The following is a 16,274-nucleotide window of genomic DNA, read 5'->3' as shown; positions in this document are numbered from 1 at the left end:
TGAGGCTGAAGCTTTAAAATCCAAAGGATGAGAGGCTGACCGAGATTAAGTGTGATGCTCCTCTGACCCTGAGGAAAACTGCATGTGGGCCAGTGAACAAGGGTGTGTGTTTTCCCCTAGAACCTCGTGCTGGGGCTACGACTCAGGCTCCCCCTTCCTCGTCCAGTCAGTCTGCCTTGCCCGGCGTGTGTCCCATGTCCAGGCCTCAAGGCTCCTCGTCCTCAACGAGGACCAGCTGGAAGCCATTTTGATTAAGCTCCACCACAGAAGGACAATACAGCCCCGCCCAGAGCAGGCGCGCCCCCGCGGCGGGGCGGGTGCGCGTGTCCGCGCCTCTTCCCGCCGGCCTGGCAGGCGCCGGGCCGGGCCGGGGCAGCGCGGGGCGGGGGGGGCGGGGTGGTTATGTAAGCGTTGCGCGCTCCCGCGAGGCGACAGCCAATGGGAAGCCCCGGCGGCTCGTGCTCGCGCACGCAGGGTGGGGGGAGGGAGCGCACAGCGTGCGCGCGCCCTCTCCCTCCTCCACCGCTGCCGCCTCCTTCTTCTGCCGCTCCTGGTGCTGCTTGTGTGCTCGTTTGGTGCGGACCTGGTACCTCTTTTGTGAAGCGGCAGCTGAGGAGACTCAGGCGCTCGCCATGGCCGACGAAAAGCCCAAGGTGAGTTCGGCGCCGGCCGCCTCGTCTCGCCTCGCGGCGGGGTCACGGCGCGGGCTGGTCTCCGGCCCGCGCCACCGCGGGCTCCCCGCGCCTTCCCGGGCCCCTCACGGGCCGGCCGCGGCTCAGGCCCGGGCGTTCCGCGCCATTTTCCTCCCTCCCCTCTTCCTCCCTCCCGCGCTGGAGGAGGCTCCGCGGCCCTCCCCCGCCCCCGGCCGCCTCAGAGTGCGCGCCAGGCGCGAGTTGGGCGGGCGGATCGCGGACGCCCGCAGGCCAACGGCTGCGAGCGGGGCTTCTCGGGCCGGGCGGGCGGGCGGGCGCGCGTGAGGAGGGGCGTTAGGGCGCGCGGTGTCTCCACCCTCCGCGGACCCCGTGCGGAGCTGAGGCGGGTGCTGCCGCCTCCGCGGTGGCGGGGAGTTCCCTTGGTCCGGGACTTCCCCCACAGGGATGAGCAGCGCGGGCGTCCGGGGACGCTGCCTCGGGCCGCCGTGGCCCGGTGAGGGCTCGGGAGGAATCAATGGGTTGCCGATGGGTCGGAAGCCGGATGGCGGTCGGGCGGTCGTGAGGGGCTGGGGATTCCCGGGGAGTGTTTCCCATTTTAATGGCCTCGGGTCCCGGTGGTGGTGGTGGTGGTGGGGGGATGGGCAGGGGCTTTTCCTTGGGTGTGAGATGACCCCTAACCTGCGGGGACCATGTGGTTTCGAGAAGTTGGGGTCGATGTTCGTGCAGAGACTTCCTAGGGCTTAACTTTCGAAGGCGGGTTTTGAGGCACCAAGGAGGCTCTTCCCGTGAGGACCGGGCGCACGCGTCCACCTGGCGCACGGGGCGCCTCGTTCGGTTTGTCTGGTTTGTGACGCCCCCCCCCCCCAAGTGATTCAGGGGCCACAGAGTTCTTTCTGCACTCGATGTGGGTGAACTTCAGATGAGGTGGAAATCTGCGAGGAAGACTTGGAATAAACTTGATTTGACTCATGTCAACAAAGGGGAGGGGAGAAGAAGCTCTCCACTAAAAATAAACAAAATGAAGCTGCAAGTAGAGGCGAACGTTAATGGTGGTTCTGAGTTATTGCCGCTGCTTCAGAGAGAATCAGGATGTTCCTCGATTAGCTTTGTTCATGGAACTTGAGATTTAAGTCATAAAATCGAGTTCGGTAGCTTCAACGAGAGAATTGTAATGAGTTTTGAGTTGCAAGCTCGAGGTTTGTTCCCCTGCATCTGTACTTTGAAAAGGGAAAGAAAGGACGCTCATTTTTAACTTTTTAAAGGGAAAGATAGCTTTTGAAAGTGACCAAATAGACCATCTTAGGCAATTGAAGAGAGCACTGTAGTAAATTTGAGTGGGACTCATCCTTAAAAATTGATTGTTGCCACTGATAGTATTGCATGAGGCTGCTTTTCTGTTTCTGTGGCAGACAGCTATTTAATGTCACCTCAGGGTTTCTCATTTTTTCAGATTGATTTCAGCGGCTGAAAACAGCTGTATGCTCTCTTATCATACAGAATGAGAAACCTGTTGATTTCTGAAGCAACTTGGGCTGCAGCTGCTTTAAAAGGTGTTTGTTTTTCACATTTTCCAAATTATACCTTTATTTTTCTTTCAACAGGAAGGAGTCAAGACTGAGAACAACGATCATATTAATTTGAAGGTGGCGGGGCAGGATGGTTCTGTGGTGCAGTTTAAGATTAAGAGGCATACACCACTTAGTAAACTAATGAAAGCCTATTGTGAACGACAGGTGAGGAACTGACACGAGCACTTTCACTGAATAAAACTTATTTAAATAAAAAAACCCCGTATTTTCATGAGAATAGAGACTAGACTAGCATAATAAGTAGACTGACTTTGCTAGAATGAATATGCACTTACGTATTTGACATATCAATTTTATCATACACTTGGACTTGGTATGTTGATTCTTCATGAAAACCCTAGGATGGGTTGGTTAATGTATGACTAGAGTCTAGTCCTGTACCACAAATGCATCAAATTATACTCACAACACGTGGTTTGTTTCCAAGGTGATATAAGAAAATAAGAATGAACATAGTAAAATTTCTTGTCAGGCTCTTTTTTATCCATTTCAGATATGTCTTATGTCAAAACTATTTTGACCAGTTTGGAAATACAATTAAATGGGAGTTTAATTAAAAAAAAAAAAAGTGAGTTTAAGGACATTGCAATTTTCCTGAAGTGTGTAAAATTTTAATATTCTCTTTTTACACTAAAAGTGGATGTCAAGAAATTTAATCTGCCCTAGTCGGTTTGGCTCAGTGAATAGAGCGTCGGTCTGCGGACTGAAGAGTCCCAGGTTCGATTCCAGTCAAGGGCACGTGCCCCTGTTGAAGGCTCGATCCCCAGTAGGGGGCGTGCAGGAGGCAGCCGATCAGTGATTCTCATTGATGTTTCTAGGTTTCTCTCCCTCTCCCTTCATCTCTGAAATCAATAAAGAAATGTATATTTAAAAAAATTTAACCTGAGCCAAGCATAAACATTTTTATATTCTAAAGACATTTGCATTTTACTTAGATAATAGTAAATAGACATCAAGGAGAGGAAGTAGAAATATATAGATGCTGGGAGGTAAATGTAAGCTGTAAGACAAAGAAGCTTCCCTTTGTGATGAGTCTAACAATACAAAGGCAACTTTAAAAATGACTTTTGCAAGTATAACAAAAACTCTGGTACCTACATAAGTTAAATACAACAGTGACTTCACAGAAGTACTTTTCTTTTTAAAATTTTTATTTCTTGATTTTAGAGAGACAGGAAGTGGGGGGAGAGAGAAACATAGATTTGTTGTCCCACTTATATATGCATTTATTGGTTTGGCTCTTGTATGTTCCCTGACCAGGAATTGAACCCACAACCTTGGCGTATTGGTGACACTCTAACCAACAGCTATCCGGCCAGGGCCTCAGTATATTCTTATTTGAAGAATTTTGGTGAAATTCCCCTTAATTGTGCTAAAGATTTTTTTGCACTAGCACCTTTCATATTTGAAAACTAGTTCCCCTTCAGGTTACAGGGAAATTTTTTTTTTTCCCCCAGAGGAAGGGAGAGGGGGAGAGAGATAGAAACATCAATGATGAGAGAAAACCATTGATTGGCTGCCTCCTGCACGCCCCCTACTGGGGATTGAGCCCTCAACCTGGGCATGTGCCCTTGACTGGAATTGAACCTGAGACCCCTCAGTCTGCAGGCCGATGCTCTCCACTGAGCCAAACCAGCTAAGGGCATACAGGGGAATTTTTAAAGCTAATCATTTTGTAGACGTTTTATGTAGCCAAACCTTATACAGAACAGAAACTCATGCTTAGATTTGGTAGTTTTCAACAAAATTCTCTGTATCTTCAGTTTTCTCTAATTACTACTAAATTTTAGCTTTTTAACATTATTATTGATTTTTAGAAAGAGGAAGGAAGAGAGAAATACTGATTTGTTGTTCCACTTATTTATGCATTCATTGGTCAATTCGTGTTTATTCTCTGACTGGGGATCCAACCTGCATCCTTGGTGTATAGGGACAACATTGTAACCAACTGAGTAACGGCCAGGGCTAAATTTTATTCATTTTTATCTTTTAATCGACTTTAGAGAGCGAGGAAGGGGAGGGCTAGAGAGGTAGAAACATTGCTGAGATACTGCCTCTAACATGCTCCCTAACTGAGGATCGAACCTGCAACCCGGGCGTGTGCCTGACCAGGAATCAAACCTCAACTTCTGGTTCATAGGTCAACACTCAACCACCAGGCCACACCAGCCTGGCTGACTCCCTGCTTTCTATGTGTGGGTACAGACTCAAAAGACGAAGAATTGGCCGTTGGAAATTCTTGACCAAGGATTTCCTGTAAAGATTAATTGAATGCGTGTATTTATTTTGTAATGAACTCACTTGATATCTTGACTCTGGAGTTTCAGTGGATGTATAATGGGCATCTCAAACTGAACATCCAAAAGAGGACTCTTGATTTTACTTCTAGAAATCTTTTCCTCTGGTGTCCCCACTAAGTAAACAGCAATATTCAACATCTAGTCCTGAGGTCAAAACCGTGGGGTCATTATTTATTTTTATTGATTTCAGAGAGGAAGGGAGAGATAGAAACATAAATGAGAGAGTATCATTGATCGGCTGCCTCCTGCACGCCCCACACTTGGGATTGAGCCCGAAATCCAGGCATGTGCCTTAACGGGGAATTGAACTGTGACCTCCTGGGTCATAGGTTGATGCTCAACCACTGAGCTATCCCGGCTGAGCCTTAGGGTCATTTGATGATGCTTTCCTAACTCATATAAGCCATCAGCAAATTCTCTTCTCTAACAACCTTTGCTGTCCAATACAGTACTCAAACCACATGTAACTATTTACCACTTGAAATGTGGCTAGTCCAATTTGAGATGTGCGGTAAAGTGCAATATATATAGCAGATTTGGAAACTCAGTATGAAAAGTAAATTAGCTTAGTTTTTAAAATGTTGAATACATGTTGAAATGATGGTATTTTGAATTAAGATATTTTATTAAAATTCTATATTTTTCAAGTGGCAACTAGAAAATTTAAAAATACATATGTGGCTCACATTATATTTCTGTTGGCTATTGCTGAGCCCTCAGCCATTTTATTCCAGTCTTGCTAAGTTATTTCCTTGGAGATGTGTCTGATTAATTCAAAGAGCTTCTTTTCCTGGCATTCAGTCCTCATTCAGTTTGATATTTTTCATTGATCGATGTCTATATTTGTCTTTCCACTGAAATGCGAGCTCCATGAGCATAGGGCCTTTTTGATCACTATTTCTCTAGAGCCTAGACCAATGCCTGGCATATCGAACATGTTATAGAGAACATTCAATGTAGTATTTCCAGAGGTTGGTTCCTACATAAGTTTTTCATTCACATGTAGAATTAGAGTTTGCCTACTTTATGTCAGCCACATAGTCTTCAGCTAACTGATTGAGAGCATACTTTCCCATTGTAGTGTGGATTTACCCTACAGATTGTTTCATGGAGTGTCAGGTGGTTTCAGAGGGCACAGGTTTATTGGTTTAGTCCAATTCATTTTTGTGAGATGAGAAAATGGACCCACAGAGATAAGCTCATACAACTCTTCAGGCACAACTCTAAAGCTCAGGGATGAGATTTATTCAGAAGAGGAGCTCAAGTACTGGTTTAATGTAAATTCCTTGTTTGAATTTACATGGCTTATGGAATCTTAAAGACAAGTTTTCTGAATTTTGGACTTTTGCTCTATAGCAAAATCTTTTATTGATAAAGAAAAGCATATAGCCTTAGCCAGTTTGGTTTAGTAGAGAGTGTTGGCCTGCGGACTGAAGGGTCCTGGGCACATATCTGGTTTGTGGGCTTAATCCCCAGTGGGGGGGCATGCAGGAGGCAGCCAATCAGTGATTCTCATCTTTTTTTTTTTTTTTAAATATATTTCATTGATTTACAGAGAGGAAGAGAGAGGGACAGAGAGTCAGAAACATCGATGAGAGAGAAACACCAATCAGTTGCCTCCTGCACACCCCCAACTGGGGATGTGCCCGCAACCAAGGTACATGCCCTTGACCGGAATTGAACCTGGGACCCTTGAGTCTGCAGGCCGATGCTCTATCCGCTGAGCCAAACCAGCTAGGGCGATTCTCATCTTTGATGTTTCTATCTCTCCCTCTCCCTCTCTGAAATGAATGAAATATATTTAACCCTTTGAGTGCCAACCAATATCCTAGGAACTATGCTAAAATTGCCAAGGCATTTTTGCTGATTTTACAGCAGTTTAGGAAAAAAAATTATGAATCGCAAGTAAATGAAGTTACATATTCAAAAACTTAAGGAAACCTTTACTACATTTGTTTTCATCTTTGACATATATTGTTTGCTGATTGTATTATAAAATACTAGTAGAAAAAAAAATTGCAGGAGGAGCGCAATTGCGCTCCCCCGCACTCGGGGTTAAGAAAGAAAAAAAAAGTATATAAACAGGTGGCAATAAAGGAATAGTCCTGGCTGGGTGGTTCAGTTGGTTGAAGTATCTTCCCTTACACCAAAAGGTTTTAGGTTCAGTCCCTGGTCGGGGCACATACCGATGTTTCTCACATTGATGTTTCTGTCTAAAATCAATAAAAATCCTCTGGTGAAGATTAAAAAAAAAAAAAAAAGGAATATAGTTTGCTTATTTTCTGTCCCTGCCTTTCCTCCCCGCCCCCCCCCTTTTATTTTGAATGGCTGCACCATTGTCCTTACGACCTTACCCCTGGATGTAGTGAAGGAAGAACCCAGCATATAGAAGGTGCTTAATATTTTGTTGAAGCACAGACTTCAGTGGAGTGTTTTTAAATATGTAAAACTTGGTAATTAATGCTTGGCATTGAATTCTTGGTTCCTTTTGTAATTGCTAATTAAAATTAAAAGTCATGAGGAATTTCACCTACCTGATGGAGGATTGCTTGTATTCAAGACAAGGGTAAGGGCTAGTCTGTAAGTGGTATGTATTTACACTCAGTAAATTGGAGTGTCATCCTGTCGCAGGTTCCATTCCAAGTCTAGGGGCCAGTGGGAGGCAGCCTTATAGATGTTTGTCTCTACCTCTCCCTTTTTCTCCCTTCCTCTCTAAAAACCCCCAAAAGTCAATATAAATATCCTCAGGTGAGGATTTAAAATATATTCATTGAAGTATGGCTTTTGTGTAACAATTATAATTTGAGCATGATATTGGAGTGGCTTCGTAAGATGCTTTCTAGAAAGCTATCTTTCAAGTTAATATATTTATGCCATACCTCCAAAGATACTTTATTTTTCTATCTTGTCTTCATTTGGCTGCAGTTATCAACAGCTTTGATGCTTTGCTCCTTTCCCCCTCTTCCCACTCTTGTGTCGGGAAGGTAATGCTTGATCTCTTTAACGTGCACTGAGGAATATTGCTGTGTGCATCGGTTACTTCAAATTTCCTTTCAGTATCTTATTTAAGTGCAGTTTGACTCAAAGTATGGTCTGTTCAAGGTTGGATTAGTTATGGTCTCAAAAGCAGTGCGGCTTTTTTAAAAAGAAGACCTTATAAAAACATTTTCCAAAGAAAATCAAACATAGTTTAAAGAAAGTGAAAGTCACCCCAAATCTTTTTACTCATAGAAATGTTGGTAGCAAATGTATTTATGTCTCATTTAAAACATTTGTGGCTAAATATGCATATAGTTTTATTATTGTTTGCAGTAAGATGCTTTTAAACTTTCTTGTACAGGGTTTGTCAATGAGGCAGATCAGATTCCGATTTGACGGGCAGCCAATCAATGAAACAGACACACCTGCACAGGTAAAAATCTCTGTTAACTAGAAAAATCAATGTGTTGTTTTTTTTTGTAATTTGCTTAACAGCTTTATTTATGAACTTTTAGATGTTGAAATGCAGTTCTTTATCAAAATTCAAAGCTTTGTAAAAGATGATCAAGGGGGAACAGAAAGAAAAAAAAATAGGAATAGATTGAGGAAATGCCACTGGTTTTAAAATATCAGGTTATCACTCAGTAAAACTAATAGGTCATTTAGTTACTTTAACCCATTTCTTTCTTATTGTCATTTTCTTCAGAATGTTTATTGATTTCAGAGGGTAAGAGAGAGGGGGAGAAAGATGGAAACATCAATGAGAGAGAATCATTGAATAGACTGCCTCCTGCTTGCCCCACTCTGGGGATCGAGCCCGCAACCTGGACATGTGCCCTGACTGGGAATCGAACTGTGACCTCCTGGTTCATAGGTTGACCTTCAACCACTGAGCTATACCTGCAGGACAACTGCAAGTCTCTTGATAGCTTAGTTTGAGAGTGGGGGCTGTTGACAACAGGTGGCTTTCCAGACCCTCGCTACAGAATGTGATGCTGCCCTGGCCCACTTGACTCAGTGATTAGAGTGTTGGCCCTGTGAAGGGCATGTACCTTGGATGCAGGCTCCATCCTGCATCCCGGCCCAGTGTGTGGGAGGCAACCAGTCAATGTAACAGATGTATCTATATCTTTCTCTCCACCTCTCTCTTCTCTCTCCCTCTCTCCCTCCTCTTTCTTCCCCCTCTCCCCCAACCCCTTCCACTCTAAAAATCAATGGAAAAAATGTCCTCAGGTGGGGATTAACAACAACAGAAAAAGGTCATGCTGTCTGATCCCTGTATCTCTTTACCTATCAGCACAGTTGGTCTGTCACATTGTAAGAAGCTCTCAAGTTCCAGTTAAGAATTCCACTTTGAAAATTTAAATTAGAGTCTATTTTTGAATTTTTTTATCACGCCATAAAAACCAGAAAATGATAAATATGGTGTGAGTGAAGCAGCACGTCAAGATTGTGGCTTCCTTGATAATCTTAAAAAAATATTGAATTATCTATGAGTTATACTTGAGAAGAGAAGATTTTGAAGAAATTCTGTTGGTGAGTCTCTAAGAAGCAGTTATAGTCCATAACCACAAGGTGGAGCTGAATTCTCTTTAAATATATATTTTTTTATTGATTTCAGAGAAGAAGAGAGAGAGAAACATCAATGATGAGAGAGAATCATTGATCAGCTGCCTTCTGCACGCCCCCCTACTGGGGATTGAGCCTGAAACCTGGGCATGTGTCTTTTACCGAAATTGAACCCCAGGACCCTTCATTCCACAGGCCGACGTTCTGTCCACTGAAGCAAACAGGCTAGGGCGAACTGAATTCGCTTGATGAAAGAGAAAAAGCTCTTTTATCTTTTAAAAGCATTTAAAGTTTCACTATAAAATTCAAAATGCTAATAGTTTTGTTACAGTAGATAGGCTGAAGACCTGTTTGGATGTGTGTGGGGTTTTTTCTTATTTTGTGGTTTTGTTGTGGTTGTTTTTTTGCATCCCTGGGGGGGGCTGAATTGATGTTTTTAAAAGAATAAAAAGAATTCATTAAGCTAAACTCTGATGATTAGAATGTATTTTCTGTCTTATGAAGCCCTTACCCCCCACCAGAAAGTAGTTCTAAGGCTTGTCTACCGTGCTAGTTGCAAATACTAAACTGTGAGGAGGATTTATTCAGACCTGCATTATAAAATCTTCAAATGAATTTAGAATTGAATTCATTTTAGAATGAAATTGACTTGTTTTAGAATTGTTTTCCCAATATTAAATAGAAGACTTGTAATAAATCAAAAAATCTTATCAGCCAATTTTAATAGCAATATAATTATGTGCCCATCATTCTGTTAAATACTTTCTTCAACTCATTTCATTCTCATAACTGAATGCTATGCCTTTTTACAAAGAGGGAATTGAGACGCAGTTATTAATACAGTGGGGTCTTGACTTACGAGTTTAATGCGTTCTGAGACCGAGCTCATTAACTCAAATTACTCTGTCAACTCAATGCAAAAAATCGGCTGAGAGACAGCTAGTATCTCAAAAAACTCGTTAGTCGGGACACTCGTAAGTCAAGGCCCTACTGTATTTTAAAGCCTTAGCTCTACTTTGAGTATATTTGAACTTTGTTAGAAACAATTCTGTTTCTTGTCTTTAGGTGCTCAAGATTGTTTTATTTTCAAAATTACCAGTTTTTAGAAAGAAATTTTTAAGGGTAATTGTCAGCATAATAAACTGTTACAACGATTATTTACTTTAAAGCAGGGGTGGGGAACATACAGCTGGAGAAATCATTTGGTCTGGCCCTGCCAAGGCATTAGGGGTGAGTCAATTAAATGTTTGACCAAACAGAGCAGGCTAATTTTTAAGTTGATAATTTTATATGGCCTGAGAATGATGTTATAAATACCCAAATGGCCCTTGGCAGAAAAAAGATTCCCCACCTCTGCATTTTACAGTGTTGCCATATGTACCAAAACCTTATCAACATGGTTGTTTTGTGTATAACATATGGGTAGTAAAACTTGCAAACTTAATTTGTGAATAGCATTTTAAAATTGAAATTAACTTAAAAAACAACACAAGTTTCTTCTTGCCCGATCCCTTTCCTTACTGCATAGAGGCAACCACTGTTTTGTGCATAGGCAAGGATACATTCATGTGTACACACACACACACAGGCACACACACGTAAAAACACAAAGGTTGCCTAGTTTTTAAATGTTGTTTTTAGTATTCTAGGGGTGTTTAGTATTATAGGAATATTTCTACTTCTGCACATGTAAATCTGCTTATTCTTTAATAACAGTTATGTGGTATTTCATTATGAATGTATAGTATTTCTTTGGGTTTCTGTTGATGCTTAGGTTATTTCCAGTCTTGCTCACCTAAACAACATAGTGAGATCCTTTACATGCATCACTCTTATTTCAAGTGATCGAAGGAGATGATTTAACTTGTAGACATGTTCAGTTTTTAACTTAAAAGCTAAGTTTTCTAGTATAATCTTATTAAAAAGGAATACCAAGTGAAAAATTACTAAAACCTAAGCCTGGGATGCTAACTAAGTTAGTGTCTGGGATGTCTAAAATAACCAACACTAGAATTGGGTGAAACTTGTGCAGTTTTTCAGGATATTTCTGATAGTTATAAATTTTAACTATCAATGGCTTTTTTTCCTTTATGCTAGTTGGAAATGGAGGATGAAGATACAATTGATGTGTTCCAGCAGCAGACAGGAGGGGTCTACTAAAAAGGGAACCTGCTACTTTACTCCAGAACTCTGTTCCTCCAGACCAAGAAGACATTCTCAATTAGAAAACTGCAATTTGGTTTCAACACATCTGACTACTACAGTATAGTTTTCTCTATTCTTTCATTTTCCCCTTCCCCATTCCTTTATTATTGTACATAAAGTAACGGATGTATGTGCACAAGCATTTGCATTTTTTTTTTTTAACTAAATGGCCAATGGTATGTTTTGATCTACATCAAATGGAGATGGGATGGGGAAAAAATACTGGTTCTGTGAAAACACCCCCTTTCTCCATTAGTGGCATGCTCATCCAGCTCTTACCTTTATATTCCAGTAAGTTATTTTGCTCTCACTGTTTAACAAAAAAGAACAACATAAAAATTCTTGCATACCTTGTTTGATTGGAGAATTTTAATGTTTTTCATTTATCATTGTAAAACCAAGGACAATTTTATAACTTTTTTGTACGTAGCTGTTACATGTAGGGCAATCTGTCTTTAAGTAGGGATAAATTACTCTAAAAAAATGAATCCTAGATAGTTTTCCCTTCAAGTCAAGTGTCTTGTTGTTTAAATAAACTTCTTGTTTAAAATGAGCTGTTCTCTTTATTCTGAGGAATATTAAATAAGAAAATTGAAGTTTAGAATACCAATAGGCCTGCTAGAAGTAACATTTAAAGGAAGAAATAGGACTTTCTATTTCTGACAGACTAATGCAAAACAAAGAATAACAAAGTTACATAAATGACTATCAACGGATGTTCCAGCCTCCTCTTTATTAAAAAAGCTTAGGTCCAAATATGCAACTTTAGTAGCAAAAAAAAAAAAAAATAGGTCATACTATGTGGATTTACTCTCAAGCATTCTTTTCTGTAAACCATTACCTGAGGCCTTAGTAAATGCAGCTAGGAAAAAGGTTCTGGTTTAGCTAACTGCTGATAAGTCACTTAATTCTCTAGCTTTCACTTTGGTGAGTAATCCCTAACCTAAAATAGAATCTAATCTGTTTCTTATTTAAGGATGTTGAAGGACAGAAAATGTTTATCTACATATATTTCTTTTAGCATTTAAATATATAGGTCACTACTGTCTTCAAATGTATGGGGAAAGATCATGGCTATAGAACCAATAAACAGAGTATTTGAGCAGGGAAGATAAAAAAAGATGATCTAATTCTAACCCCTGTTTTGGGGTTGAGAAAACTGATCCAGAGGGTTGTCACACAGCCACATGGTTATAGAACTGGGACTAGAGATAGGTTTCCTGCTGCCTTTTTATTCCAATTGAATTCTCTAAAACTAGTTCTCAAGAAACTGAATTCTCACCCCTGCTAACCCACCAATGTGGTCTTATTGGATCAAGTCCCCATGTAATAATGTCATGTGATTCACTTAATTCACTGTACCGCTTACAGTATGATCTCTTTTACATTCCCCATGTCCATAGTGAATGAGCTTCCCCAGAAACAGGAATTCTCTAGATTTTTGGCTCTATTATGCATATGTCTTAATCTTGAATCAATTTTTATTTTGCTACCAACCCATTTTTACAACTTACATTGTGAGACGGTGGGAAGCCTGCCCCCAAGAATTCTTAGAAGGGATCAGTTGAGTACATTTCTCTTGACATACTGATCTAGGTACTATTAAATAGTGGAGTTTTGTGGTGTCCTAAAAACTAAAGTTAAATTGAAATTTAAATCAGAGGACTTTAATGTGGAAGGGGTCTTGAACTGGGTTCTTCAGTTAGAGGAATTAATACTATGAGTTTTTGCCTTGTTGGGAGAAGATAAACTTTAAATTCCTTCATAGTGGAAAAACTTGATACAATTAATAGAGCCAGAGAGAAATGTGTGGAAAGGGCACTGTTCAATAATATAGTATGTTGTAGCTTATTGATACTTGGGTCAGTGTATATACCTTATTTGTGTTCTTAAATGGACTTCTTGATTGTTGCTCTTGACCATTTCATTTGGTAGCAACATAAGTTGCTACCAAAACAATTGTATGGAAAAAATTTGTGGAGTACTTTTTAAAAATCACTTTGAAAATAAGTGAAATGGTTTGAGTTGAAAATACTGAAAGTAATCTTTGCATTTTATTTTTTTTGGTTTGGGAGGGGACATTCAAGTGATGGGAGTTATGCTGCCATTTTGGTTAACTGTTACAATTTGGCTAAACTCTTTCCGGCTGCCCTCATATTTAATGAGATTGACTGGAAGATGGGAAGGAATACTTTGAGGAAAAATGGGAGACGGGTGAAAGTGCAATTGGGAATTGTGACAGCAGCAGGTCAGTGGACAGTGGACTCTCAGGATTTGAGGGAGTTTTTCCAAGGTCTTTGTGTATATGTGTGTGTGTGTTGGTGGGGAGGTGGTGGTGGTGGTGGATAGTATATTGGAGAGGGCCAGCTGTGCTGCTGGGTTATTTTTGAGTTAGGTTATTGCTGCTTTTAAATATGACTAACAGTGATTCTGGATCCTGGTTTTTCATCAGAACGTCTGGGTGAGCTTTTTAAAAATACCAGTGCTTCTGCCCTACCGCCCAGAAATGTATTTTCAAAGCATGTGTAATTGAGAAGCAATTCTGGGAGGCATCCTTACAACTCTTGAGTTAATCATCTTATGGTGAAGATTAAATGAGATAAGTATTAGCTAGAAAATGCCTCCCACATGCTGAACTCTAAAGTTACTCAGCCCTGACAGGATGGCTCAGTTGCTTGGAGCTTTGTTCCATACACCAAAAGATTGCAGATTCGATCCCTGGTCGAATTTTAGGTTCAATCCCAGTTGGGGCTGGAGGCAACTAATTGATGTTTCTCTCACATTGCTATTTCCCTTCCTCTCTCTAAAAATCAATAAAAATATATCCTTGGGTGAGGATTAAAATAAAAAGTTGTTATATTCAGTGTGAAGTAAGGGCTCTGCCATAGAATGCTGAGGCTTCAACTGAATACCTAAATCTCTACCAGTTGGCCTGCACTTAATGTAAATGAGAAATCAGAGACCCAGCCAAGAACTTTCTATTTACTAAAAAAAAACTGAATATGACCTTTGTCTCTTGTCTCATTATATTTTTTTAATAAATGCTTAATACTAAATAGTGCCCTAGTGAGTCTTTAAGGAAAAATATTCCTCAGGATATTTTTTAAATCCTCGACCAAGGATATATTGATTTTAGAGAGGGAGGAAGAGAGAGAAATGTGAGAGAGGATCATTGATCAGCTGCCTCCTGCACGGTCCCCACTGGGGATTGAGCCTGCAACCTGGGCATGTATCCTCCCCTGGGAATCAAACTGTGACCTCCTGGTTCAAAGGTTAACACTCAACCACTGAGCCACACCTGCTGGGCTTTTAGCTATTTTTGCTAAGGAGGTGAATTCATTTTAGGAGAGTGGGACAGATGGGTTAGGGACATAGAGTGTATGTACCATTTTGTTTACCTTTGAATAAAGAGAAGGCAAGAACATGACAAAGCTATTTTCCATTATTTGAGACCTCTTCGTGCATTTGTTTAATGGCAAATGAGCTTTAAGAGAACTTGGGCTGTCTCAGTGGGCATTGATCTGCCACCCTCTTTTTTGGTGAGGATATGGCTAAGAAAAGAATGGACAGATGTATACTAAATTTGGCTTTAAGAGTGATGGATGCAGAACTTATGTGTAAATACGTGTGGTTAAGTCATACATAAGTGATACGCTTATGAAGTATCCTGCAATATTGAGGCTGAGAAATAAAGCTTGTTAGAAATACTTGTCAGTGGGCCATTCATTAATTCAGTCATTAAATCAAATTCAAAAGCATGACCAGCATTTGTTTTTAAATAATGAAACAGAAGGGTAGAAAATATTAAGAGTATTATTAAACTGTGGTTGAACGTAAGCAGTTGCTATTCTTGTAGGTCTGAAATAGTCAGATATCTGCAGTTTCATATGGTTTAACCTAATATGTATGTATTGATGTCAGTCAAATGCACTGATCAAAGAGATTGGTTCGAACCCAATTTCAGAATCTAGGGAGAGTATCACCCACTCCCTCTGGCATTGTGGAATAAATTGGGGCAGGTTGAACTTCTGGGGGATTCAGTACATTGTATGGTAGTGGGAAAGCTGATAACATTAAAGGTAAAAACAGGTGCTTGAGAACTAAGAGTTGCTGTGTTAGTGCATGTTTTTGCTTTTAGTTACTACCTTAAGTGGTGAGGCACAAGTGGTTGGAAACAACCTCCATATTATTTTGAGTAGGTTGGGCATTGCATTTTTTTTTTAATATATTTTATTGATTTTTTACAGAGAGGAAGGGAGAGAGATAGAGAGTAAGAAACATCGATGAGAGAGAAACATCGATCAGCTGCCTCTTGCACATCTCTTACTGGGGATGTGCCGGCAACCCAGGTACATGCCCTTGACCGGAATCGAACCCGGGACCTTTCAGTCCGCAGGCCAACGCTCTATCCACTGAGCCAAACCGGTTTCGGCTTCATTTGTATTTCTTAAAAGCTCATAGGTTATTCTGATGTGTAGCCAGTGTGAGGCACCTCTATGAGGGAGCTTTCATTTCCTAAGTACAACATTCTTAAAATTCCGAACCCCATTCTCTAGATGAAACTGGGCTCGAGAGCATCAGGGTACTTAGGAGTGTTATATTGAGAGGGAGCAGACCCAGAATCTAGGCTTTTTGATTGCCAGCCCAGTGCTGTATTACCACAGCAACCTGTCTACTACTAGACTACAGGGGATGGAGGAAGTAAGGCAAGTCAAGTACAAATTCAAAAATGTAAATTAAAAGGGACCCTAAAGAGTCAGGTAAAAACCCCTCATTTCACATACAAAAAATTTCAGATCATTAGAAAGTATGTGATTATTTTCCAAGTAAGTCAATAAAAATGACTATCACTTTGATGACTTCTTATATGTCAGGCCAAGCAGTTTACATCATTACTTAATTCAGTCCTCAACTCTGTGGAGTCCAGATACTATTTTATCCTTATGAATGAGGAAACGTGCTCAGAAAAGTTAAGAGTT

General features: G+C 40.9%; 1 protein-coding gene across 2 annotated transcripts; it reads left to right on the top strand.

Moving 5' to 3' along the window:
- The first annotated feature begins 399 nt into the window (after window positions 1-399).
- SUMO2 (small ubiquitin like modifier 2) lies at window positions 400-11,649 on the top strand. Of its 2 annotated transcripts, XM_081109518.1 has the most exons (4): window positions 400-653; window positions 2,255-2,386; window positions 7,883-7,954; window positions 11,188-11,649. In XM_081109518.1, the coding sequence occupies exons 1-4, from the start codon at window positions 633-635 to the stop codon at window positions 11,248-11,250; spliced, it is 288 nt and encodes a 95-aa protein (XP_080965644.1). In that variant the 5' UTR covers window positions 400-632; the 3' UTR covers window positions 11,251-11,649. The 2 variants fall into 2 exon arrangements, with proteins under 2 accessions (XP_080965644.1, XP_080965645.1); XM_081109519.1 differs by lacking the exon at window positions 7,883-7,954 and having other exon boundaries at window positions 479-653.
- Window positions 11,650-16,274: the final 4,625 nt, after the last annotated feature.

The sequence above is a fragment of the Myotis nattereri genome, assembly GCF_964212035.1.
Source record: "Myotis nattereri genome assembly, chromosome: 16".
Lineage (NCBI taxonomy): Eukaryota > Metazoa > Chordata > Mammalia > Chiroptera > Vespertilionidae > Myotis > Myotis nattereri.
This window is presented reverse-complemented; position numbering and strand designations above follow the sequence as displayed.